At 40.8% G+C, this 27,470-nt stretch overlaps 1 protein-coding gene across 6 annotated transcripts in view; it reads left to right on the top strand.

Annotated features, from left to right (window-relative positions):
* The first annotated feature begins 9,128 nt into the window (after nucleotides 1-9,128).
* cc2d2a (coiled-coil and C2 domain containing 2A) overlaps nucleotides 9,129-27,470 on the top strand; it is a 140,611-nt gene continuing 122,269 nt past the window's right edge. For 4 of the 6 annotated variants that reach the window (XM_080189975.1, XM_080189958.1, XM_080189965.1 and 1 more), the window contains exons 1-4: nucleotides 9,129-9,347; nucleotides 12,604-12,759; nucleotides 18,702-18,783; nucleotides 23,172-23,231. In XM_080189975.1, coding sequence (XP_080046101.1) covers nucleotides 12,746-12,759; nucleotides 18,702-18,783; nucleotides 23,172-23,231 — 156 coding nt within the window. In that variant the 5' untranslated portion in view covers nucleotides 9,129-9,347; nucleotides 12,604-12,745. Of the gene's footprint in view, nucleotides 9,348-12,600; nucleotides 12,760-18,701; nucleotides 18,784-23,171; nucleotides 23,232-27,470 lie in introns of all 6 variants that reach the window. The other 2 variants (XM_080189949.1, XM_080189982.1) reach the window with 2 other exon arrangements.

The following is a 27,470-nucleotide window of genomic DNA, read 5'->3' as shown; positions in this document are numbered from 1 at the left end:
CTTTCTAAGCAAACTCTGTTGACTGCTTTTTGCCACAAAGCTCTGTGAGGGCCCCATCAATTTCTTTTAGAGAAAATTTTACAGCTGCTCTCGCTCATAAAACGTTAGCTGAATTAAAATTCCACTCACATTCCAAACAATGAACAATGATGTTTTCTCTGCCTGAAGTGCAGACCTACTAAAAATCATCTCCTGTGAGTTTCTTCAATCTGGTGACATGCAGTCTATACCAAAACAAAGCAAGAATTGCTTCTATCTATTCCCAAACTGAATTGTTGCCTCTGTCAGAAAATGCATACAATATATTAAACAAAAGAACCTTTTAATCAAGGCTGCAACCTAAGTCACTGGCCAGAACTTATGATGGCAGGATCTTCCAGTCCCATTGATGGTGCACCCCTGCTGCGTGTTGCCCACAGTGAGGGTGCATTCAATGGGAAACTCCATTTACAACGGTGGGACCAGAAATTCTCACTGCCGACCAATAGCAAGCCGTTTCCTACCGCCACACAACATGTGACACATTGCTCAGTAAATCCCACCCACTACATTTATGGCAACACAACATGCTTTGGGATGGTTCAAGCAGATATACAAACGAACTATTTTACCTTCAATGCTACTCTTTGATTCTATAACCCAAACGAATAATTTATATTGTTAATATAGTTTATGAACCTTTCTCCAGACTTTCTGGCTCCATTACAAACTTTGAGATGGATTAATCATTGTTCAAGTTTTTTTTTCACTATCAGCTTTGATCTTATAAGGTTTCTTTTTAAGTGTAATAAACCCAGGCAAGTTTGAATTGTATTGACATTAGATGCCAATTTCTCAGTCAGATGTTCACCTGTTTTGTTTTAAATACTCTAACCTAAAAGTCATATTCCCAAATGTTGGATGCAACTGCATGCAATAGCCTCAGTGATATTTGTGGCAATAATTATTTTCTTAATTCATTTAAGGGATTTGGGCTTCACTGGCTAGGCCAGCAGTTATTGCCCATCCCTAGTTGCCTTTGGAAAGGTGGTGGTGAACTGCCTTGTTAATTGTTGTAGTACCTGACGTGTGGGTACACTCACGGTGCTGTTGAGGAGGGAATTCCAGGGTTTCAACCTAGCAACAGTAAAGAAGCAGTGATATATTTCCAAGTCAGGATGGTGACTGACTTGCTTACTTGGAGGATAACTTCCAGGTGGTGGTGTTTCCATGTATCTACTGCCTTTGTCCTTCTGGATGGTAGTGGTCGTGGGTTTGGAAAGTGCTGTTGAAGGAACTTCTGTGAATTCCTGCAATGCATATTGTAGATGCTATACATGGCTGCCAATGTATATCAGTGGTGGAGAGAATGGATGTTTGTGGAAGAGGTAGCAATCAATCAGGCTGCTTTGTCGAGCTCTTGAGTGTTGTTGGAGCTGCTTTCGCCCAGACGAGGGCAGGGTATTATATCACACCCCTGACTTTTGACTTTTTGGGCAGTCAGGGGGTGAGTTACTCACCGCAGGATTCCAAGCCTTTGACCTGCTGAAGTAGCCATGATATTTATATGGCTAGTCCAGTTCAGTTTCTGGTCAATGGTAATACCCAAGATTTTGATAGTGGTGGTAATGCCATTGAAAGGCAAGGTGTGATGATTAGATCCTCTCTAGTTTCAGCTGGCTATTGACTAGCACTTGTGTGATGCGAATGTTACTTGCCACTTGTCAGCCCAAGCCTGGATATTGTCCATGTTCTTGCTGCATTTGGACATGAACTGATTCAGTATCTGAGGAGTTGTGAATGGCGCTGAACATTGTGCGGTCATCAGCAAACATCCCCACTCTGAGTATATGATGGAAGGAAGGTCATTGATGAATCATGACTCACTGTCTCTCTCGAACATGTGGCTATACCTGTGCTCTGCTGCTCACTTTTTATCCTGTAAGATGCAGTAAAGAATGTCAGTGAATATGTTGCAATGCATTACAACCAAATAGCTGGCAGGATGTAGAAGTTGTGAGATGAGGGGGTGAAGCTCGCAGCCATGGTAAGAGTGAGGTGAAGCGTATGCATGTTCGATACATGAGCACTGATTGCCAGAGATTTTTGAAGGGTGAGTGATGGGGTCTGGTGTTGTATGGGATGCTGATGGCACGACTGGTGAGGCTTGGCATTTAAAAATACATTCACTGACCTTGGCCACCTCCCGTTTGATGTCACTGAACTTTTTGCTGCGTAATAACCAGGTCCTCAGGGCCAGAGTCTTGGCATTATCCACCATGGTTATCTGCTCCAGTCCCTGCTGAGTGTTTGTCTGCAGGGCCTCCTCTTCTTTTCCACCTCCTGTACTAAGGTCTCCAGCACTGTATTAGAAAACCTGGGGGTCTTCCTGCTGTCCTGCTGCTCCATTTCTTACATTTCTCGTTCTTAGGAAATATTTCACAATCACATCCAGCCCCTGCTCTTTAAAAAGTGATTGGTAGCATTAACATATGTAGGCTCAGCTTAGATAGTGCTGGCCTCACAAGAATTTGCTGAACACATAGCCACACACATTTAGCTTTGGCCTGCATATCATAATCACGGAAATAATAATTAACACAATGTTTCTGTCTGCCTCCATCACTTCCATTGACCTGGAATAATCACACATTACAAAACCACACCTGCGAATTCTGAGCCTTATCCAATTTTTCACTCTTGGCATCTATCCAAACATTACTTTTTTTGAATTAAAAGGTTTCAGTTATATTAGTAATGTATCAACATTGTTATTATCAATCACAGTCATCAGTAATTTTGTTTCAATTTGTCTTTGACACACTTTAGCAATGTCAATACCACAATGTGGTGGTAGTGTGAATGACAAGGAGTTGTTACCTCAAAAAGTGTCATGTTTGCTAAAATGAAGGCTCACTCCCTTTTCCTTGTCGTTCTCTCACTGGTAAAGATTCACAGCTTCTATATGGTTAGACTGGAAGTCAGTTTAAAGATTTTGACATTGCTTCTTAACTTTAAACCAGGATAAAGGCATAATTTATTTGCATTAAGTTCGTAGTTCTGGTCTTCGAACTATTTTTATTTTGTACCAGATTTATTTTGTACCAGAAGCTTATATGGCTTCCACTGTTTTGTGCACGTTAAATGCCATTACTGCCACATTCTTCACAGAATATTCTGGAGGAAGCTAGTGTGTTTATTGATTAATCTGTACATAGCATTTTACTTCCTCTTCCCAGTGACTTTCCTATTATTTTTCATTATGTTTAAAAAATATTATGACAGAAATGGATACATAACCTGATGGATACTCAGCCATTTTTGTGGGGTTAGTGAGTGAATAAATACATTGAAAATTTGATGACCAGAACAATCCCTGCACTTAAATAGATAGGCCTGAGATGTACCAAATATTAAACCCCAATCCCAAATATGATTAGACGGCAAACAGGCATCCCCAGGCAGCTCAGGAAAGAAGGAACTTTGAAACCTAAACTCCAGTGTCATTGGCAGTGAACATCAGTTATTTTCCTTAAAGAGAGCCAGGTTGGGGATTAGTTAAGTGCAGGAGAGGAACTGATCAGGAGGAAGACTAATGGTGTTGAGATTACAGGGGAGTTAGAAAAAGCCAAGGTTGGAGAGTTTTCAGGATTAGGAAGGGTGTAGAACAGGAACAATAGTGATTTGGAAGGAGACTGACCTCGACTTTGAAGAATTGCAGTGTTTAGGATCAGGGAGGGGTGAAATATTTGGGATTTACGAGGAGGGCAGCCGATACGATTTGGAAGAATAGCGGTGATCAGGATCTGGGCAAGGAACAACAATTGGAATCAGGCAGACGAGTGATGATCAGGATCTGGGAAAGAAGCGACAGTCAGGATCAGGGAGAGGAGCGATAATAAGGATCTGGGAGAGGAGCGACAGTCAGGATCAGGGAGAGGAGTGATAATCAGGATCTGGGAAAGAAGCGACAGTCAGGATCAGGGAGAGGAGTGATAATAAGGATCTGGGAAAGAAGCGACAGTCAGGATTAGGGAGCAGAGTGATGGTTCAGGTCAGGGAGAGTGTTATGATCCCAGCTGGTGTTACCACTGAAGAAATCAGATCCCAGGATGGAACCTGGCTTGATAGATCCTACCTTTTAATTTTTGTTCAGATACATGGAAGGCGGCTACTGAAAAGAGTCACAGAACTGCTGATGAACTTTTAACAAATGAAAAATATATTTATTAAACCAAGAAAAGATGAACTATAATACATTACTCCTTCACCTATAACTATATCTTTAGAGATATATCCAGATTCATAAGATAACACACGTTACTAAAGCAGATTCAGAACTGGTATCATTTCTGAGCACCAACCTCATTGGCTATTTTATGGGTGATGTGACTTCATATCCTACCATTGAGTCAATTTCTTTCTTTACCTTTGGAAATAAAGGTTGTGGAATGTTTCTGACTATATATAAACATCTTGTTTTTGTTTCTGGGCTTAATGTCAAGCAATATACTGTTTTAGCTATACCAGACTTCCAAATAGCTTTGGAAATTCTGCTCTGATTGATCATCGCCATTTTTTGGGTGGGTTTTTCCAGGCCTGCTGAAGATGCCACCTCCGCCCCCCCCACCCCACCCCCTGCTCCCCTCACCCCCAATGATGGCTTCCCCGCTGGAGGGATGGACAATCCACATAAAATGCCGTTGACATCAGCAGGACCAGAAGATCCGCCAGTGGCAAATGACAGTCCATCTACACTGCTGGTAAACACAGCATGGGAGGGAGCCAGATTCGATTCAAATCCATACAGTCTTTCTGCTTAAAAGTAAACAACTCTGATGATGAGTTACCTTCAGTTTTTTAGTAATTACTTTCTCTGTGTTTTAAATTAACTGTTAATTCTCCCAGAAACCTTCAGCTGCATTTCTCTTCAAAATGTTACTCTGTATTCCTGTATCCAAGTCATGTATAATACATGAATATTAAAAGCAAAATACAGGATCCTAGCACTAACCCCGGGGAAATGCAATATCTAACATCCTCCAGTCTGAAAAACAACCATTCACCATGACTTACTGCTTTCTATCCTTAAACCATTTTTTCTCCATGCTGGCACTAACTCTGCTATTCCATGGGCCTCAATGTTGTTAACCAACCATTTAAACAGTAGATTGTCAAAAACTAACTTTAAATCTAACTAGACAACATTCACCACTTTGCCCGCATCAACATTCCCCAAGATCACCTTCAGGTTTCAAAGACTGTTAATTGCCCCACAAAATAGGAATTGGAATGAAGGTTGTGGGGCCTTTGTCTTCGCATATGCTCCATCTCTTGCTGGCCAGCTTGGGTGATTAAATGCAGATGGCCTTTGCATAGCTCTTTTTGCAGTTGGGCTACATGGTCCATTTTGTGTGTGTGTGTGTGTGTGTGTGTTTGGGGGCGGGGGGGGGGGGGATCGAGGGGGGAGAGGTGGAGAGTTGGGGGGGTCATTTATTCAGGGTCACAGACAAGGCATAATTTATGCCACTTTAATGATCTTTGCTCAATTTTAAAAGTTTAGAAATAGCAATGAGCATAATATGTATATTATAAAATTATACAGCATGCAGTCTTAGTTTCTCACAATTCCGAGACAAGGAAGGTGAGGGTGGCAGTGATTTTGACTACTACTGGTAAAATCATGGCCACTAGGTCCACTTGGTAGCTGGTCTTTTAGTTGACTGCAAATGTCTGAAACTAACTGATGTGAGACACCAAGCTTCCTGATACACTTGTATCCTGATGTGTCCAGGAAGCTGAACTTCAGCCTATACCCCCTATGTTGACGATGTGGCCTCCTGAGTGCTGCAACTCTCTGCTTATCCATTAATTCCACATTTATTCCAGCCACAAGTCTGTTAGGAGCAAAATGTTGCTGTTCCTGTGCCTATAGGTGTTGCTCATCCTACTGGTGCTGTTGAACATCTACCCTCAAATGAGGTCAAAAATAAAACAGCAAAACACATGCTGACCTGATAGATCAGAGCTCCAAAGATATTATACTTACAAATGTCCAAAGTTATTAAAATAAACTCTAAAGTTATGAAGGTAAACACTCAGCACAAGTACTGTGAGTAAAAGTCTTCCAACAAGTGAGAAAGCAGCTCTGAAGTATCAGTACCTATTGACATGTTTCTTTGTCATGTCTTTAGCATTCAAGATTATCGCTGTATTCTCTGTTTGTGTTCGTTGGCAAGTTCCAAGAAACCCATGCAGCAAATGCCATGACAATATCACTGTAATTGAGAAATTAATAGACAATCTCCCAAGGTGAGTTCTGGCATATTGTTTCAAGTTCAAGAAAAGCAGTGCTTCATTAGTATCTTCTCAGCGAGAGACTTCATTGAACTGATCAGAAATGGCATCCTTCAGTGAGTTTGCCTCATGGCAGATTCACATGATTACAGCAAATCAGATGTGACATTAGACTGATCACATTTCACAATCCAAACATACACAGCCTGATACACTGCAATACAATGCAGAAATCAGTGGAATGGAGCCGACTTCCCATTATGCTGACGCTTTCTCTACTTTTAACCTTCCACCATTCCCCAAAGTCACAAGATTGGGAATGCTAAAATCCACCAGTCTCTTCCATTCCCGACTGATGAGCAAGGAAGTGTGCCTGCTTAGATGAACTATTGAAGGGAATGGAGAGAAGGGTATTTTTTAAGGCAGCAGATTATACAGGAATGTATGCAACCAGTCAGAAATGCTACTTTATAGCATATTTGGCTGAGAGAAATGTGTAGGAAAATAAATACTTAACATAGAGTTTCAGTTTCTATAGTGGGAATCAGAAAATTGAGATTTTGTTACAAAATTCTGAAGCATCGAAACAATGTAAAGAAGCAGCCTCTGAGACGCTGCTTGATAGAGAATGTGATGGAAAAATACACATATAAGAGGTAAAAGCAAATTACAAAAAAACAGAAAATATTGGAAAATCCCAGCAGGTCTGACAGCATCTGTGGAAAGAAAACTGAGCTAATGTTTTGAGTCAGGATGGCAGACTTGAAACATTAACTCTATTCTCTCTCCACAGATGTTGTCAGACCTGCTGGGATTTTCCAGTGTTTTCTGTTTTCATGTTACATACAAGAGTTTGTTTATTTAGGACCCTAACCACACAATTTGGTATGTTGGTTAGGGCAGACTGGTGGGCAGAAATCATGTCCCACTATATTTCTGGCAATGGTGTACTAGATGCAAGAATTTTACAAACTGTGCTTGTGGTTTCTAATAATTAAATCAAAACATAGAAAATCCTACTTGTCTGTAAATCAATTGGGCTTTTCAAATTTGGCAACAGCAGTGAAAGGCAGAAGAATGATGAGGTTTATCATAATTTAAAATTCAAATGACAAGAAGACACACCAGTATACTTTGGAAATGAGAGGTCGGAGAGTATCCAGAAGAGGAGTTGTTTAGAAATATTTAGTGTCTAGGAGACAGGCTATTTCTGATGTAGACTGAAGTGGGGAGACAAACCTTAAAAATTGTTTTAGATATCTAACTACAATCAGCTCCACTGAGTATATGACATGACAGTACAAATGGATTGGTATTGAGCTAGGGTGACTCAAAGTGTTTTCTCTGGGTAATTCAAGATGTTTTGAAAAAAAAGTGTAAACATGAAGAAGGGTACAGGATTGGTGTCAGTGTAAAAATGATATACATGCATGTAAAATATGTGTTCATTTGTGTTTGCACCACAACACTTATCGTATTCTAATGCAAACTGCTTTTCCAGATAATGCCAAGAGAGTCAGTAGAATGGAAGAAATCCTTATAGAATAATTCATTTTGAAATATACAGGTGGGCCAAATGCTGGTGGGTTAAACTTAATGCAGGTTGGGGTCAAAGTAGTGGATGTTGGAAGGAGAAATAGCCTACACATGCAATAAATATAAATTATACTGCAATAGCTAAGATTAACCCGAAAGAGGCAGAGGGAGCTTAGCAAACTTTAATCTCACCATGTTTAACCCAAGCAGAAATCAACAAAGTCAATTGGGTTTCAGCTGCACAGCCAAAACGGTAGAAGTCAGGGGGAATTGTGATCAAACTGGACAGTGCCCTGCTGTAATTTTTAGTCACTAAGCCATAAGAGAGAAATGTATGTGTTGAAGGCAGTGGAACAAAGAGTCTGGTGGAAGCAGCTCCCTCATGTCAGGGATCTGCATTGTGAGGAGACTAACTCTTCAACACAGAATGGAACCTCTGAAAAGTAATTAAATATGTAAGATAGTTTAAAAAAGTATGGAATTCTTAAAAAAGACAACTGGAGTAGAACAAGGAGCTCAGGTTCGAATTAGTAAAATATAACTTTATGATACATGTCTTCATTCTTCATGCAACAGGGTCAACATTTGGAATGAACTTTCAAACAGGATAATGGAAACCCTGGAGTCATTTAAGAAATACCTAGATACAAAGATGGACTATTGTAAAAAATTGCTGCTGAGATTTTCTAGCATTTTCTCTTTTGGATGGAGTATTGTTAAGGTTAGTTTGTAGTATGGATCTTTAAATTTAGCCCAAATCCTTTTTAGGTCATTTGGCACATCATTAAATACTTTTGATATGAACCTTTTTCATATATTTACTGCGTGGTCGTCCAGAAAGAGTTAACATCAATAACCAATTACACCAATGCATTCTTGATCAGTCTTTGATCTTCCCAGTGTTTCCAGCAGTTTTTGATTTGTGTTTCAGGGGAGGGATGGTTTTCGAGATCTGCTAAATAAAGACATTCATTCTGGGGTAATGTGCCGCGATGACAGATCAAAAGCAACACAACTCCCTCTCTCTTTCTCTTTCAAAATGCACTTCTCTTCGTTGCGTCAATTTGGCAAACAGGGATTAGTGAAATTGCGATTTCCTTCTTTCCCAACAAGGCCACCATAGTGAAAAGTGTTAACCTAGCATTACTGGGTGATTGACAGGGAATCTCGAGCAGTTCTCCCGGATTCCAGCTCCTCACTGCGGCTTCAGCTCCGCAGTGGGGCTCCCGGGCGCCAGCTCCGCAGTGGGGCTCCCGGGCGCCAGCTCCGCCGTGGGGCTCCCGGGCGCCAGCTCCGCCGTGGGGCTCCCGGGCTCCAGCTCCGCCGTGGGGCTCCCGGGCTCCAGCTCCGCCGTGGGGCTCCCGGGCTCCAGCTCCGCCGTGGGGCTCTTGGCTCGGTGGTTGTGGCTCCGCCTCGGCGCCGGAGTTCCGTTGATCTGTGGTTACTAAGCGAGTGGTTTCCTGGACGCAGCCGGCGTCATTACAGAATCAGGGTCAGACTATTGGCGGAGAAACTAAATCAAAAAAAGATACAATGTAAGTGCATTAAGTACAATCCAGTTACCCCTCTCCGTCCGCCCCTCCCTACCGCTGCTGCCCAATGTCCTTCCTTCAGGCCAGGTAGCAATTCAGCTTTCTTTTAAATGTGGCAATTGTTGAATTAGCTTTGTTCTCCAGGAGGCTATTCCCTAGGTTCACTATTTCTCGGTTGTAGGAATATATTTTCGTTTGATTTCCAGCATTACTTGAAGCTTGTAGATGTAATTGCTCCTTCAAATCCTACGCCTATTGTCCTAGTTAAATTATGTGCTTACTTTCGGCTTTACTTAAGCCTTTTGTTACCTGTGCTAATATCTCCAGATCTTGTTTGTTAACACTCCTGCGAAGCACCTTGGGATATTACGTTAAGATCAAGGCTTCATATAATTAGCATGGTGGCACAGTGGTGGTACTGCTACTTCTCAGCACCAGGGACACAGGTTTGATTCCCGACTTGGGCTGCTCTCTATGTAGAGTTTACATGTTCTCCCTGTGTCTGCATGGGGTTTTCTCCTGGTGCGCTGGTTTCCTCCTACAGCCCAAAGATGTGCTGATTAGGTGGATTGGCCAGGCTAAATTGTCCCTTAGTGTCAGGGGGACTAACTAGGGTAAATGCATGGGGTTGGGGCCTGAGTGGGATTGTGGTTGGTGCAGACTCAATGGGCTGAATGGCTTCCTTCTGCACTGTAAGGATTCTATGCTTCTATGTTGAATGCGAGTTTGTATTGAAGATCTGTGTCAAGACACTGCTCAGTTTTTTTTCCTCCAACAAATATAAATTTATTTACGCAAGAATCATAGAATCCTGACAGTGCAGAAGGAGGCCATTCAGTCTATCAAGTCTGCACTAACCACACTCCCACCCAGGCCCTATTCCTGTACCCCACATATTTACCCTGCTAATCGTAGAGTCATAGAGATGTACAGCATGGAAATAGGCTTTTTGGCCCAGCTTTTCCATGCTGCCCTTTTTTAAAAAACCGCTAAGCTAAACCCAATTGCCTACATTTGGCCCATATCCCTCTATACCCATCTTATCCATGTAACCATCTAAACACTTTTTAAAAGACAAAATTGTACTCTACTACTACCGCTGGCAGTTTGTTCCGGACAGTCATCATCCTCTATGTGAAAACATTTCCCCTCTGGACCTTTTTGTATCTCTCCCCTCTTACCGTAAACTTGTCCCCTCTAATTTTAGACTCCCCTATCTTTGGGAAAATCCTCTGACGGTAGGGTAAATTTGGCATGGCCAATGCACCTAACCTGCACATCTTTGGACTGTGGGAGGAAACCCACTTAGACACAGGGAGAACATGCAAACTCCACACAGACAGTGACCCGAGGACTGGAATCAAACCCAGGTCCCTGGCACTGAGGCAGCAATGCTAATCACTGGGCCGCTCCAAGTGCAAGCATTTCTTCCTAACTGAAACATATGCTCATAAGACTTAGGAGCAGACATAGGCCATTTGGCCCACTGAGTCCGCTCCACCACTCAATGAGATCATAACTGATTGTATATAATCCTCAACTCCACTTCCCCCTTATCCCTGTAACTCGTGATTCCTTTACTGCTTAAAAATTTTTCCAACTCAGCCTTGAATGTGCTTAACGATTCAGTCTCTATAGCCCTCTGCGGTGAAGAGTTCCACATTCACTAATCTCTGAGAGAAGAAATTCCTCTTCATCTCTGTGTTAAATGGGTGACTCTTTACTTTGTGATTGTGCCCTCTGGTCCTAGACTCTCTCACAAGGGGAGAAACCTTAGCATCTAGCCTGCAAGTCCCTTGAGAATCTTATATGTCTCAATCAGGTGGCCTCTCATCTCCTAAATGCCAATGAATACAGGCCCAAACTACTTGACCTCTCCCTGTAAGAAAATCCTTCCGTATCCAGGATCAACCAAGTGAACCTTCTCTGGACTGCCTCTAATGCCAGTATAGCTTTCCTTAGATAAAAGACCAAAACTGTTCATGGCATTACAGCTGTGTTCTAACTGGTATCAAATTTCCATGTGCCCTCTGTTTGAAAATTGAGCCCTTCTAGATCATAATATAATTTGCACTCTTTGTTGGGCTTCCTTGTCATAGATTTAATACAATTGGTAGAAAGATGAGTGAGGACATAGGAAGAAGCTTTTTCACCCAGAGGTTGGTGGACATCTGGAATTCGCTGACGGAATTGGTGGTTGAGGCTGAAAAATTCAACTCACTTTAAAAAGTACCTGCACTTGAAATGATTGTAACCTGCAAAACTACGGACCAGGTGCTGGAAAGTGGAATTAAAATGGATTGCTTTTTTTTCTCATATTTTGTTGACAGAGACTCAATGGGCTGAATGGCCTCATTCTATACCATAACTTTTCTATTGTCCTATGGGTTTTTAAACCAATAATGTACAGTACCATGCACAATTTTTAGAGGCTTTGGTCTGACTTGCAATTATATTTATTATCAACCTATATCCTAGTGCCACTTATTTGATGTGATAATAGGTTTTTCCCAAAATTTATGACTTAAACTACTGACCTCAGGAGCGTATGATCCCCCCACCATAGTGAAATAATTTATAATACCTATCTTTTTTTTACAATCTTAGCCAACTTCAACCTTGGCATTTTGTGGTTAATAAAATATGTTTTTGCTGACAGAAATCATTTGGGGTCAGGTCACAGATTTGGACTGGCATTTGCAGTGTTTTTTTTTTGGAGAACTTTTAAACACTTAAGCTAGTTATTATTTAATTGATAATTATTAGGAGCAGAAGTTCCCAATGCGGCATGTTTTCTGGTGGCAGAGCCAGTTCGCCATTGGCCACCAGCAGGATCTTTCAGTCCTGCCAATGCCTACTGCATTTTGTGTGGCTTGCCTGTCCTGCCACCAGGGAACCTGCTGTTGGAGGGACCAGAAGATCCACCAGCTGGAAGGACTGGGACATCCTGCCCTGGGTTTTAAAATACTAATAGTCTCATTCTTCAATGTGTTTAATTTCAATCACCATTTCCTGTTCCTATGACCAATCGGTTATTACTTGAGGTAGCAAGGCATTGATTTTTTCCTAACTTGAAGAGCAGCAATCCAGCAAAATTAATGCTAAAGTCCAGCAGAAAGTAATTTTTGCAATATCTATTCCCTTAATGAATATATATTTTTGGTTCATATTGTTCAATAGTAAGTCCCCTGCTGCAAGGGAGTTACTTGATAATATTAATACTATGTGTAACTTGCTACAGTATAATTTGCTTTAGCAGGCATTAGAAGCTGCATAATGGAATACGTCACATTCTCTGCAGTATACATGGAGATGGCTCAAAATCATACTTAATTGGTGTGGCTCCAAATGAAGACTGTATGAAAATCAAAACCACTTGATTGTTGGATTAATTGAAGAAAATGGCTTCCATGGAGTAAGTGAAATAACTTTTCTTTTTCCTCTTTCTCATTACCTCAATGAGGCCTGACTATGGCGCAGTGCAAGAGTTTCAAGTAGTGGTGTCCGGAGGGTTTGGACTTTTATTCATTCATGTAATGTGAATGTTGCTGGCCAGGCCAGAATTATTGCTTGTTGCTCAAGAAGCTGGTAGTCAGTTGTCTATTTGAACCATTGCTGTTTGTAGGTATACCTATGTTGCAGTTAGGGAGTTCCAGAATATTGACCCAGCAACAACAACTTACCATCTATATATAATAGATACCCATTTATCTGATTGATTTAGACATGTAGAGTGGGATTTTCCAGTCGTGTCCACCACAAGACCTGAAAGCCCCACTTAGTCAACGGGCTTTTAAATGGTTGGTCATGTTATCCATCCCACCCATGGTGATTCCCGCGGTGGGCAGGATCAGAAAATTTATCTTGTTGTTCATTCCTGCTACATCCTTGTGCCATTGCTTCCAGTAACATTGTGAACCAAACAACAATCTGCCACAAGATCTTTCCATACAAAATTGGCGATTATAAATGATGTGATCACAGTTCAAAAAAAAAGAATCAAAATTGTTTCCTTTAAAATTGCTTTGGTCTGTGGACATATGATCTAAGACATAATGATAAAATAAATGGTACATTCAACTCTTTAAGTGGAATTTGTATCTCACCCTTTCAATATGCTTAGCTAACAAAGACAAAATTCATCCCGTCCTTTTTTTCAAACTGAAGAATAATATGATGGATGAATTGCTGCAGAGGGAATAGGAATTAAATTAGTCAGAAAGGTACAATTCAGGAATGTGATTGAATACTCTTCACTTGCCTGGATGAGATTTGTGGATTCTCAATCATTGAATAAAAGTAGGGCTGGAATAGACACAGTTTTGGTGCTGCAGGAAATCAAGAATGTGGGGAGCTCGTGGGAAAATGGAGTTGAAGTTACAGATCAGTTATGATCATCTTGAATGGTGGAGAAAGCTCCCTGGGCCACATGGTCGACTCCTATTTCTTGTGTTTTTCTTCAAATAGATGTGCACATCAGATAATTTTAAAATAAGGGAAGGAAAGCTGGAATATTTTGTGATGCAATATTTTCACTTTTCAACCCTGGTTATTATTATTAATAAAAACAAAAATCAGGCTATACATTATGCTACTTTTCTAGTGTTTAAAATCTTTATTTGGGAGGCGACAAAATGCGTAAATGGCAACTCAACTGCTTTTAACTAAACAGTCTGAAGAACGTTGTATGCAGTTAGTTTTAATTTGACCCGAGGTGGAATGTTGCTTCCAAAATCTGAGGACATAGTGGTTACATAACTGCAGTTTTTGTTAAATCCTTCCAGTGTAACACTTAACATTTTGTGACATTTAATTACATCAGTGTTACTGAACGTGTTTGTTCATTGTGATCTTGTACTAATGCAGTGAAAGTTAATTGTCTCATCTCAGGCCCAAAGTCATTCATTTTAAGAAAAGGGAAAATACTTTCCTTAACCCCACATCCTAAGGAGGGAAGAAGAGATAACCTGCCAAAGTGGATAATTGGCAAATCAGGGACCAAACTTCAGCATTACAGCACACCAGGGAATGCTGAGGGAAAGGTAAAAGGTTTTTAATCAGTCTTTGGATGGAGATGGAAGCTGGTACTCAGCTTTTTGTGGTGTAATGAGGAAAAAAAGATCTTTCCATAAGTCTAAACCAGAGTTGGAGTTCAGGGCCTCCAGTTTCCAGTTGGCATATGTGCATATGCACTGGCTGTTTGAGAGAAAATGCAACATAAGAACAATCAGTAAGAGTTTCTATGGATATGTAAGTAGGAAGTAGGCAGCTAAGGTAAATGTGGAACCACGACTGAATGAGGTGGGTGAATTGATAACAGCAGCCAAAGAAATGGAGGATACGTTAAATAAAATATTTTGCATCAGTCTTCACAGTGGAAGACATTGTCAATATCCCTAAGATATCAGATGAACTGATTTCAAATAACATGACAGAACTTAAAATAATCCCAATCACAAGGAATAGAGCATAAGAGAAACTCAAGTGGCTAAAGGCGGACAAGTTGCCAGGACCCGATGAACTGCATGCCAGGGTTTTAATGGAGTGGGCTGCAAAGATACTTCATTGTTTGAAACTGTATGTAACTCGTTAAATTTCGAGAGCATACCAGAAGATTGGAAAACCAGTACCAATGTGACCCTTTTGTTCAATAAGGGAGTAAGGCAGAAGTTAGGGAACTTTAGGCTGGTTCGTTTAACATCTATTATTGGAAAGATGCTAAAGTCAATAATCAAAGAGGTGTAGCTAATCATTTAGGCAAGCTAAGTATATTCAAACCTAGTCAACACGATTTTGTGAAAGGTAAACCTTGTTTGACAAATTTGCTTGAATTCTTTGAGGATGTAACAAAGAGAATAGTTAGAGAGGAAAGCTAAATATTGTGTATTTAGACTTACAAATGGCATTTGACAAGGTGCTGCATAGGAGGCTGATACATAAAGTAAAAGCCCGTGGAATTGGAGGAAGTGAATTGGCATGGATTGAAAACAGACTGTCATGTAGAAAACCAGAGTTAGAATAAATGGGTCATTTTCCAAGTGGAAAGATGTCAGTAGTGTCAGGGATGTCAGAACCGCAGGGATCAGTTCTTGACCCGCAATTGTTCACTATTTACATTAATTACCTGGAAGATGTCCAAATTTGCCGATGATACGAGGATAAGTGGAAAGATGTGTTGTGATAAGAATGTTGTGATTCTGCAATAGGATATAGATAATCTGGGTGACTGGGCAAAGATAGGGCAAATGGAGTTTAATATGCGAAAGTGCAAGGTCATGCACTTTGGTAGGAGGAATCAAAAGAAGATTATTATCTAAATGGGAGAAAGACTACAGGTGAGTGAGAAACAGAGGGATCTAGGCGTTCTAGTGCATGAATCACAAAAAGCTAGCAGGCAGGTCCTACAAGTAGTTAAGGCAAATGGCATTTTGGCCTTTATTGCAAAGGGGTTGGAGTTTAAAATTAGGGAGGTTTTGTTGCAATTGTACAGGATGGTGTTGAGGCCTCTCCTGAAATACTGCGTACAGTTTTGGTCCCCTTGCCTAAAAAAAGGATTTAGTGACATTTGAGGCAGTCCAAAGGAGTTTCACCAGGCTAATTCCTGGGATGAGAGCATTGTTCTACCAAGAGACTAAATATTCTGGGTCTGTATTCCTTGGGGTTTAGAAGAGTGAGGAGTGAGCTAATTCAAACTTATAAGATCCTGAGGGTTTTGACAGGGTGGATGGTGAGATATTTTCACTAGTGGGAGAGTCTCGAACAAGGGGACGTAACTGCAAGATAAAGGACAGTTGATTTAAAACTGAGGTGTGTAGAAATTTCTTCTTGCAGAGGGTGATGAATCTCTGGATTTATCTGCCCCAAGGGTGATGGAGGCTGGATCATTAGAAGTATTCATTTGATAGATTGAGGAGAGGAGGGCTTTGGGGAAATGGCACAGAAAAGAGTTCAAGCTGCTATACATCAGCCATGATCATATTGAATGGCAGAGCAGGCGTGAAGGACCTGGTGGTGTACTCCTGCTTCTATTTCTTGTGTTTGAGTCTTTTTTGGCTATCGTGTCTTAGCTTAGTTAGCTGGACGGCTGGTTCGTGATGTGGAGTGATGTCAACAGCATAGGTTCAATTCCCCTTACCAGCTGTGGTTATTCACAAAGGCCCTGCCATCTCAATCTTGTCACTCGCCTGAGGTGTGATGATCCTCAGATTAAATCACTACCAGTCAGCCCTCTCTCTTGAAAGAGGGAAGAGCCGCCTGTGGTCCTCTGGGATGTTGGCGACTTGTATTTCACATGTGCTGGCCAGGATTTTGGCTGCAAATACGCAGCTTGTTGAATTCACACATGCACTGGCCAGAAAAGAGGCCGCATGCTTACAGTTTGTGAGTTTTCTCATCTTCAGGGCAGGAAGTGGCTCTGTGCACATACACAGAAAGAAAAGTAGCACGTCACGAAATTGCAGGTCAGGTGACCTAAAGAGGAGTGCCATTGTAGGAAAGGTGTCCCAAGGAGCAGGATACTGGGAGGGGGACAAGGAGGTCCCAAAAAAAAGAAAATCCTAAACCAGGGAATGGGGAAGAAAAAAGAGCCTAGGTAAGAGACCAGGACAGATCGGAAACAGATCCTGCTAAACAAACTTGAGAGAGAGGAGCTGAGCAATAGACTCCCAATTATAGATAGCAATTTGAAGGCAAATAAGCTCCAGAGAAGCAAAGATCCAAAAGGGCAGCTAAAGTTGGTGACTCCATGCTGCAGGCCTCAAGGGAAAAGGTACCCTTGGAGCAGTACTATTCTGCTTGGCAAGTCCAAAGGTCTGAAATTGTATTTGGAAGGTGAAACTTGAGTGCATGTGGAGATCCAGAGGAAAGAAGGCGGGATTGAAACCCTTCAGAAGGATCCTGGTTGAAGCCATCTGAGTGTGACGTTTAGAGAGAATTTTGAGTTCCTTAAATGTGGAGATTGGAAGCCTTCTTGAGAAAAAGAGATTTTCAATGAGACTGGTTGACTCCCAGTGTGACAAGTGTTTGGGTGAATTGATGAGAAATCCATGGAAACTATTTTGGTTACATCTATCGCTTGTTTTGGGGTTGGGATGACTGACAAATGTTGACTGTTAATTTACATATACCACATACTTACCATGAATATTAGTGTTAGATATGGTAAATTGTTTTATCTTTCTGAATTCGTATGTGTCTGTAAACGTAAAGCTGGGGTGAAGGGACAATGACAATTTGAATCATTTTCTTTTGTTTACTTTACTATCTATCCAACCATTTTGTCTGGTGTATTTTGGTTCATTTTTCTGATTTAATAATTTTTTTTTGTGTTAAATGTTCATCAGTGGACTGTAAATATATTTGGTAACTTCCCTCCTGGGAAGTATTATGAGCTCATAGAACATGAAAAGTAGGGGCAAGCATAAGTCAACAGCCCCGAGCCTGCTCCACTGTTTAATAAAATGATGTCAACATCAACTCCACTTTCCCACCTTATTTCCATATCACTTGGTCAATCCTATTGCTCTCAGTCCTGAACGTATTTATGGGCGGCATGGTGGCACACAGTAGTTAGCACTGCTGCCTCACCGTGCCAGGGACCTGGCTTGGGTCACTGTCTGTGTGGTGTTTGCACATTCGCCCCATGTCTGCATGGGTTTCCTCCAGGTGCTCTTGTTTCCTTCCACAGTTCAAGGATGAGCAGGTTAGGTGGATTGGCCATGGTAAACATGTGAGGTTATGGAGATAGGGTGGGGGGAGATGGGCACGGGTAAGATGCTCTGTCATAAATTTGGTGCAGACTCAATGGACTGAATGGCCCCCTTCTGCACTGTAGGAATTCTATGATTAACGACTGAGCATTCAACATCACCTGGAAAATGTTAAAGATTCTGTAACCATCTTAATGAAGAAATTTCTACTCATCTCAGTCCTAAATATCCAGTCACTTATCTTTAGACTATGACCACTAGTTATAATCACTCAGTGGAAACAGCCTCTCAGCATGTACTCTCAGTTTCTCTCTTCTATGTTTCAACGTGATCACCTTTATTTACTTTAAACTCCAGAGAATACAAGCCCATTCTACTTCATCTCTCATCCAAGCAGCCCTCTTATTCCATCAATGGAAGTATGGCCAGTAATGCAGTGATGTTGATGTAGAAAGGTTGCCTCCCTACTTCCACCCAGTTATTATGAATGAAGACAAATAGAGCCAGTGACTTCTCATTTGCTTCATAACTTGCTTGAATTTTATTTAATTAAAACATTCAAAGTCAACGTTTCCATGACAACTGTCAGTGATAAATATAGTATGTGCTTCAAAATATATTTATACTAATGGTGTATCATTCCTTTCAGTAATCTTCGTGAGAAGATTAAAAGTAAGCGTAAGGCACTACAAGCATCTCTAACTGTAAGCAGTGAAGTCACTGATACTCAGGTGAGTTTGCAACATCTTTCAGTATTTTCATGAAGATGTGTGATTTGTGTAGTCGACGTGGTGGGGTGTTGAAATGCAAGTAATGGCTGAGAGATAATTGCAAAGGCTACTAAGAGAAGAGAGCAATTAATGGTCAGTTTATGATCATTACTGAAAGATGCTACTTACCAATGTGAAATTTGGTTCACAGCTTACTTGATGGGCACAGACCCAGGCCTTTTCAATTTTCCTCCATCACAACAAAATCAACCAACCTTTAGAAGATACAGAATGGTGATTGGGGTGAAAATGGTAGTTGGCCTTTGGTTTCCCTTGCTCCCAAGCCCAGTCAAATAGCTTATTGTAGTAGCCTTATTTCAACACAGCAAGAAACTGTGAAAGCTTCCCAGCTGAATTCTACTCTGGTCAGTGCACTTCTAACTGAATCACTGGAGTGCCCTGGCTTACTGTCCCCTGATTTTGATCATTGTTTCGAATGTTATGTTTTTCCAAATTAGACACTTCTGAAAACAAAATGATTTAAAAGCCTGGAACACTCTGCAAGCATGGAAAAATTACACTTGTTAGGGATTAACTATAGCCTGACTCCTCATGAGCAGAGCCTGCAAGATCCAAGGTAGCATTTGTAAGGTGTAGAGATTATCTGCTCTTTGAACCAGGCTCAACATTTTAGCATAACAGTAAGTTTCTGGATTTTGTGGTGTGTGGTAAAATTATGGTCATTTCGGTGGTCGTGTTCTTATAAGAGATTAAAGTTTATTTATTAGTCACAAGTTGGCTTAAATTAACACTGTGATGAACGTTGTCAGAGAAATTAGCAGGATATGGATAGGCTGGAAAATTGGGTAGAGAAATGGCAGATGGAATTTAATCCAGATAAATGCAAATTGATGCATTTTGGTGGATCTAATGCAGGGGGCAGCTATACAATAAATGGCAGAACCGTCAGGAGAATAGACACACAGAGGGACGTGGGGGTGCAAGTCCACAGATCCCTAAAGGTGGCAGCACAGGTGGAGAGGGTGGTGAAGAAGGCATATGGTATGCTTGCCTTTATTGGATGGGGCATAGAGTATAAAAGTTGGCATGTGATGTTGCAGCTATATAGAACGTCGGTTAGGCCACATTTGGAATACTGCGTCCAGTTCTGGTCGCCACACTACCAGAAGGACGTGGAGGATTTGGAGACAGAGCAGAAAAGGTTTACCAAGATGTTGCCTGATATGGAGGGTCTTAGCTATGAGATGAGATTGAGTAAACTAGGGTTGTTCTCCCTGGAAAGATGGAGGTTGAGGGGTGACCTAATAGAAATTTATAATATTATGAAGGATATGGATAGGATGCACAGTTGGAAGCTTTTTCCCAGGTCAGAAATGACAAACACGAGGGGTCACAAGTTCAAGGTAAGAGGTTCAGTACAGATATGCAGGGGACGTATTTTACACACAGGGTAGTGGGGGCCTGGAATGCACTACCAAGCAAGGTGGTTGAGGCAGATACGCTAGAATCATTTAAGACTCATCTAGATAGCCACATGAACAGACTGTGAATAGAGGGATACAAACAGATGGTCTAGTTAGGAACACATGATCGATGCAGGCTTGGAGGGCCGAAGGGCCGCTTCCTGTGCTGTTTTGTTCTTTGTTCTTCGTTCTTTGAAGTTACTCTGAAAATTCCCTAGTTTCCACACTTCAGTGCTTGTTCGGGTACACTGAGGGAGAATTTAGCATGACCGATGCACCTAACCACTACGTCTTTCGGACTGTGGGAGGAAACCGGAGCATCCAGAGGAAACCCGTGTAGACACAGGGAGAACGTGCAAACTCCGCACAGACAGTGACCAAGCTGAGAATCAAACCTGGGACTGGTGCTGTGAGGCAGCAATGCTAACCACTGTGCCATCCTTCAATAAAGTGTACCTTCAATAAAGTTTAGAGACTTTAAGTTATGGATATTGATTTTCTAGCCTGGCCCTGGGACTGTTGTTGAAGTAATTCACTGAATATGAAATATTTTGGGGTGTTTGACAGGCAGAACACGATATTATCACAAATGTTTCTTTTAATTAGAGAATTATTGCCTTTCTATCTAGAGAGGTGTATGTGGCACCGTCAGTCCATTTCTCATGCACCAGTCATTTTCTTAAGACATGTTGTTCCCATTCATCAGACACATGAAGGTTTCAAGGAAGCCTGTGTCGATACAGGAGAGTTCAAAATTCTCTACAAACCAAGTTGAGTCGGTCTAGAAAATTCTACCAGGTGACCAATTTTTAAAGGTAAAATGTCAGTTAAAAATTCATAGAATCCTACAGTGCAGAAGGAGGCCATTTGGCCAATTGAGCCTGCGTCAACAACAATCCTATCCAGGCCCTATTCCCGTAACTCCATGTAGTTACCTTGCTAGTCCCCCTGACACAAAGGGGCAACTGAGCATGACTAATCAACCTAACCCGCACGTCTTTGTGACTGTGGGAGGAAACCAGAGCACTCGGAGGAAACCTACACAGAAATGGGGAGGACGTGCAAATTCCGCACACAGTTACCTGAGGCAGGAATTGAACCTGGGTTCCTGATGTTATTAAGCATCGGTACTAATCACTGTTACTACTGTTAACTAAGGAAAACCAAAGCCTGCTTGGGATGAGACATCTACAGATTCTTCACTCCTCAAGTATTTTATATGAAGAGAATCATTTCCAGTGACAGTAAGGTTAGTGACTAGAAGAGAGATGAGGGATTTTCTTTTTGCTGTGAGTTTGTACAATTTGGAATGTATTGCCTGAAATAGGGTTGGAAATATATTCAATAATAAATTCAAAAGAGAATTGGATGTAGACTTGAAGGAAAATTTTGCAGGAAGGAGCTGTGATATGGAGCTAAACTAATTTTTTTTCAAAGAGCTGGTAGGCATGATACGTAAAAAGAAAAATTCTGAATCTAAGAAGAAGATAACTTGTTCAACTTTTTTATAGTTGGGGGCTGCTGGGAAGCAATACTTCCCATTCAAATTTGAGCAAGAGATGAAAATACACACTTATAATCATAACTGAGTAATATTTTCTCCACCATTGCACTCCTGCAATCATCAGCTTTCACTATCCATATAACTCAGAATGCTCCTCTCAAAAAATAGGAAGGTAGCTGATAACTGATGCCCCTTAGATTGATTTGTTCCTGCATTCTAGATATTGTTTGTTAGACTGTGAGGATGATACCAATAATCTGCAACAGGACACAAGTATGCTGAATGAGCAGATAAGTGGCAGATAGAATTTAATACAGAGAAGTGTGAGATGATGCCTTTTGGCAGAAAGGATAGGGAGAGGCAATCTAGACTAAATATCATGCTTTTGAAGAGTGTACAGGGTGGAGGGATCTGAGGGTTCATGCAGATAAATCTTTGAAGGTGGCAGGATATATTGAGAGAGTAAAGTATATGTGATCTTGGGCTTCATAAATGGAGTCATTGAATATAAAAGCAGGAAAGTTATGCAGGATCCTTAAAAAACTCTGCTTAGACCACAACTAGATTGTTCAATTCTGGTTACCGTACTTTAGGAGAGATATCCAGGTCCCTGAAGGGTGCAGAGGAGATTTATCTGAATAGTTCCAGGGATGACGGATTTTAACTATAAGGCTAGATTGGAGGAGTTGTGGTTGTTTTATGAGGGGGGAGATTTGGTAGACGTGTATAGGCATAGATAAGGTAGGCAAAGAAAAACTACTCCATTAACTAATTTTATAAGGGCAAGGGATGCAGATTTAAGATTTTGAGTAAAAGATGCAGGGAGGATGTGAGAAAGGACTTTTTTATGCACTGAGTGGTAATGGTAACTTGCTGCTTATGAGAATGCTAGAAACAGACACAGGGAATACTTTTAGAAGGAAATTAGATGAGCACTTGAGAGAAATAATCTTGCAGGGCTTTGGGGAAAAACTAGGTTGATGAAACTGATTGGATCACTCTACAGAGAGCTGGCGTGGACTCAGTGGGCTGAATGGCCTACTTCTGAGCACATTAACTGGCTCTGGTATGAAGTACATTGAAAGATCATAATAAATTGTCAACATGTGTCCTAATGGGTCTAGCTATTCTTGCTGACTTAGACTTGAATATCTGCATTCTGTGTCCACTATGAGTGGATTTCAGCCATTGCTATCTGGAATGCCCCATGATAGCTTCCTCTCTTGAACTTGAAGAAAAACAAAGTTATTTTGCCCATCAAAATGTTTGGCTGTTAGTTGGGTGATTTTGAGGATAGAGTTTAGACTCTTCTAGCTGGAGAAATATGTACAGGCAACAAAGTGAAGAATTCTTCAGTCATCAAAAGAAGATAATCAAATTTACAAAGAAAAGAAAACTTAACCTTTTTTTTAACTTACTAGGGTTTGGCTATGGAAGAAATTGAAAGCAGTACAAGAATTCAAAATGCTACGATTGTGGAGGTTTGTATCTCTGCCATTCACTGAACTTGTCTAAAACTTTGAAAGTAACAAAAACATGTTGCTTATTTTCCTCCCTCACAGACAGTTATGTTGGATTGTTGCTGCTATTTCCAAATACATGCTGCATGTTTACTTTGCAAATGATATCTGAGAGTCTGTCTTAGCCTCAACATGATATATTTTCATGTGAATTTACGACTCTTCAGTTTTTTAAGTTTTAAAATGTTTCTCTGATTTTTCTGAAACAACTGCCTGTCCTCCTATTTGTAAAGCTATGACGTACACCAAACTATATATAAGAGCTCACTAAGGTAGAGTTGTGTGGACTGTGTTCATGTATGTTAAATAAAATCCATTCCCAATCTCCATCTGTTATTCCATCTGGGAATTCTGTTAGCAAGACCCTAGCTGTGTCTTGAGGCATACAGGTTGCTTAAATAAAATTAAATGAAATCCATTCCCAATCTCCATTTTCAAACTTCCTATTTGATCTTTCTCTATTATTTGAAATGAAAGACAAATCGATCCAATAAAATTTCCACAGGTAATAGTGTGGCATCTCAGGTAACAGTTAAGCAACCTGTATGCCTCAAGACACTGCTAAGGTCTTGCTAACAGAATTCTCAGATGGAATAATAGATGAAGATTGGGAATGGATTTTACTTAATACACATGAACGCAGTCCACACAACTCTACCTTAGTGAGCTCTTATGAACAGTTAGGTGTACATCATAGCTTTACAAATAGGAAGTCAGGCAGTTATTTCAGAAAATCAGAGAAACATTTTAAAACTGTTAAAATGTGCTCTAGTTTCCTCCCAAAATCCAAAGATGTGCAAATTAGAAGGATTAGCTATTGTAAATGTGTGGAGTTTTGGGAATAGGGCGGGGCATAGGCCTGAGTAGGGTGGTCTTCAGAGAGTCAGTGCAAATTCATTGGGCCAAATGGACTGCTTCTGTACTGTAGGGATTCTATGGAAGATGTTTCACTGAAGAAGATAGGATTGGATACTAAGTTTAGAGTTGCTGGAAGGCTTAATCAGAGAAATTGGCTTTAAGTTATTTTTAAGAAAGGCAACATAGTATTAGGCAATATATTTCCAGATGGAATGGCTAAGTGCGCAGTATCCTATTAATGGAGAAAAGGGAAGAGGAGATGACCAAGGGGCAGAATTAGAAGCATGGGTAGGAAGTAAGACTTGTAGAGATAGGATAGGATGAAGCTTTTGGAAAGATTTGTAGATTAACATGAGAAATATAAATTTAACACTTTGGGAGACAAACTTGGCAATGTCCAGCATGATAAAAAAAAGGCATTTCATGCAGGAGAGAATGTGTGTGGATAAGTTCTCAACAAAATGGAGGGTGTGGAGGTAATGAAACAACACAGAAAGCATTGGCAAAATAAAATAGAGAGTTGACAAACTTGTGGATTAGACTTTTGGCATTGGTAAAGTTCAAGCCCCATTGAGGGGTATTGGGCGCTGCACTGTTGGGGGGTGCCTTTCAGATGAAAGGTTCAACTGAGTCCCATCATCCCAAGATTCAAAGAAGAGCAAATGAGTTTTTCTGCTGTCCTGGCCAGCATTTACCTTTTAATCAAAGCACCAAAAATAATAATCAGCCCATCTGTCTTCTTCCTGTTCTGGGAGTTTGCTGTGCTCAAGTTAGTTGCTGTGTTCTGCACTTTACAGCAGTGTATTTGCAATTGATTGGGTGTAAAGTTGTAATGTCATGGAAGGCACTTTAATGCTAATACACAAGTACAGTTTCATCATTGCTTTTTTCTGATTGGTACTTGCCTAGACATCCTGTGCCATCCATAAATTGTGTAATATTCCACTCCATTCATAAACATTTTAAATAGCAAGGCTGTTAGAAGAAATCCCTTTAGAGCATTACTATTTTTCCCCAGGCAGAGTCTTGTCCTATTTATCATCACTTTCTGTCTTGGGTTGCCAAGTCAGGTTTTAATCTTTGTAGGCAATTTTGAAACAACATTGTTTCCACCCCTGAGAAGAAAATTTGAAAAACAACAGGCCCTATTTTACCATTTTGATTCTAAGTGCTGGGCAATGTCACTTACAGAGCCTTTGGATGCTCGGCACTTACTTCCTCACTAACTGGAGCGCCCAAATCAGGCTTCTGTAGAACATGTCTGTTTTGCACTGATTCTGGATGGGCGAATTATGGTAAAGGGGGAGGTGTTGGTAAGATTGGGGGTGCACCCCATTAAATCAATTTGCATGCAAATTCCTTTAAATGGCCACCACGCCTGTTTTGGGTGCGGTCCCGATCGTCGCCATTTTCAGGCCTTGGTAAAGTAGGAACTGGCACAGAGGTGGGCATGAATCATGCTACCCACCTTACGCCCAACTTTACCAAATTTTTCATGCCTGAAAATGGGTGCAACCTAATGGTAAAATTGGGTCCAACATCTCCAGTTGTGAAGCACTGCCACCTTATATGCCCATGTCTTCAGAGTGGATTTTGAACCCTCCCAGTGCCAACACTTTAATCCACACACCACAATCTTTTGATTCTGAAACCAGGTTGCTACAGAAATGAGATTGATTACCTTCAGAGAGATTTGGAGCAAGAGTTTGTAGATGTGTGCTATATTGATGTATGGAAGAAATTACAAGAAAACTTATAAGATTTGAGGTAACTGCATTTTTGAAAAGGAAGTCAGTTATTATCTTTGAAAAGATTAAGGCTTGTAGAGGTCTTTAGAGGCAGAAATCCCTTCACCAAAATCCCATTATTTACAACAGCAGTGCACAGAGTGCTAGCAGTTAGCAGTCTACCTCCGGGGGTGTCAGAAGAATTGACATTCCCAGTTAAGTACAAGGCAAAGGCTCCCTGATTGACCCATCAATTGGATCTTTAATCAGGGACATCTTTTTGTGTCCAACCAAATAAATGAAATCAAATTAACTTAGGGACAACTCAAAAGGTGCAGCTTCCTAAAAGGAGGGGACCACCCAAAACAAAAAACAAAGTGGAAAGGAAACTAAAGCATCAAATTAAAATGTGATTAAAGGGGTCAATAATACACCCCAGTCCCTGAAGTGCCCAGCAGGCACAGAAGGCATTAACCGTGCCTTGGATTCCACATGCTCCCTTTCCAGGGGCACCCGGCCATGAATATAGTTGTGTTAGGATCTTTAATCAGGAGGTTCATACTCCAACAGGCCAACCTTTATGGCCTGATTGAAATCATTACAGAGGGTATAAGACTGACTGCTTGATATACTCTCCTCTCCAGAGGAGGTAGGAGGAGGGCAACTTGGTATTTCCTAAAATAGGGAAAGGAAATCCATAATAGAATTTCTGTTTGGGCTCTAGATGTGTTGGTTAATGAACAAACAATGTTTTCTGAATCTGAGCATTATATAGGGGTGCTATTCATCTTCAGTGGGAGCACAGAATAAACAATTGTGAATTGGCAGCTTGTATTACATTAGATCTAATTTTTCCCTAGTGAAGCCCATGAAAAAGAGCAACATTTAACGTAGTTTGCTGATTAGTCATGGCCCATTTTGTGCTATTGTTGAGGACCAATTTTCTCCCTATGGCATTGTCTAAGAGGTGATTCACAATGAGGGGGTTAGCATTGATTATTTGAGAATGATGTCCTGTTACCCTTTTGGATCAGCCTGAATCAAAGAGCAGATAATGGTTTGATGTGTATAGTCATCATTTTTGTCTTGCTCCGTTGCTATAAAGCCTGCAAAAAATGTTCAGTTGTCAATGGATTGTGTTTTTACAAACAAATGGAGATTTAACAAGAAACTAAATGGGTATCTCCTAAGAGGTTGATGCCTAAAGTGAGCTTAACACCACATGATTTTTTTTTCTCTCCTAAAAGAGGTAGAGGAAGGAACTTGATGTTCCCTGAAGTGAAGAATTAACAGATGGTCTGAAAAGGAAACTACTGGAGAGAACTGTTAAAGTTTTCTTGCCTTCTGCTGCACTGGAAAATACATACAAATTAGGACAGGAAAAGGCCACACAGCCCTCCAATCCTGCTCTGGTACTCAATGAGATCATAGCCGATCTGATTGTAACTCTACTCCAACTTTTGCTTACCCCAATAACCTTCAGAAGAATCTGAAGATGACCTATGTTAGACTCAAAATGTAAGCTCTGTTCCTCTCTATAAATGCCACCAGATTAGCTGCGTTTCTCCAGCACTTTCTGTTTTCATTACTTTAAATGTAAATTGGTATTTTGATA

This window comes from Carcharhinus amblyrhynchos, chromosome 1 (assembly GCF_965287045.1).
Source record: "Carcharhinus amblyrhynchos chromosome 1, sCarAmb.v2.hapA, whole genome shotgun sequence".
Lineage (NCBI taxonomy): Eukaryota > Metazoa > Chordata > Chondrichthyes > Carcharhiniformes > Carcharhinidae > Carcharhinus > Carcharhinus amblyrhynchos.
This window is presented reverse-complemented; position numbering and strand designations above follow the sequence as displayed.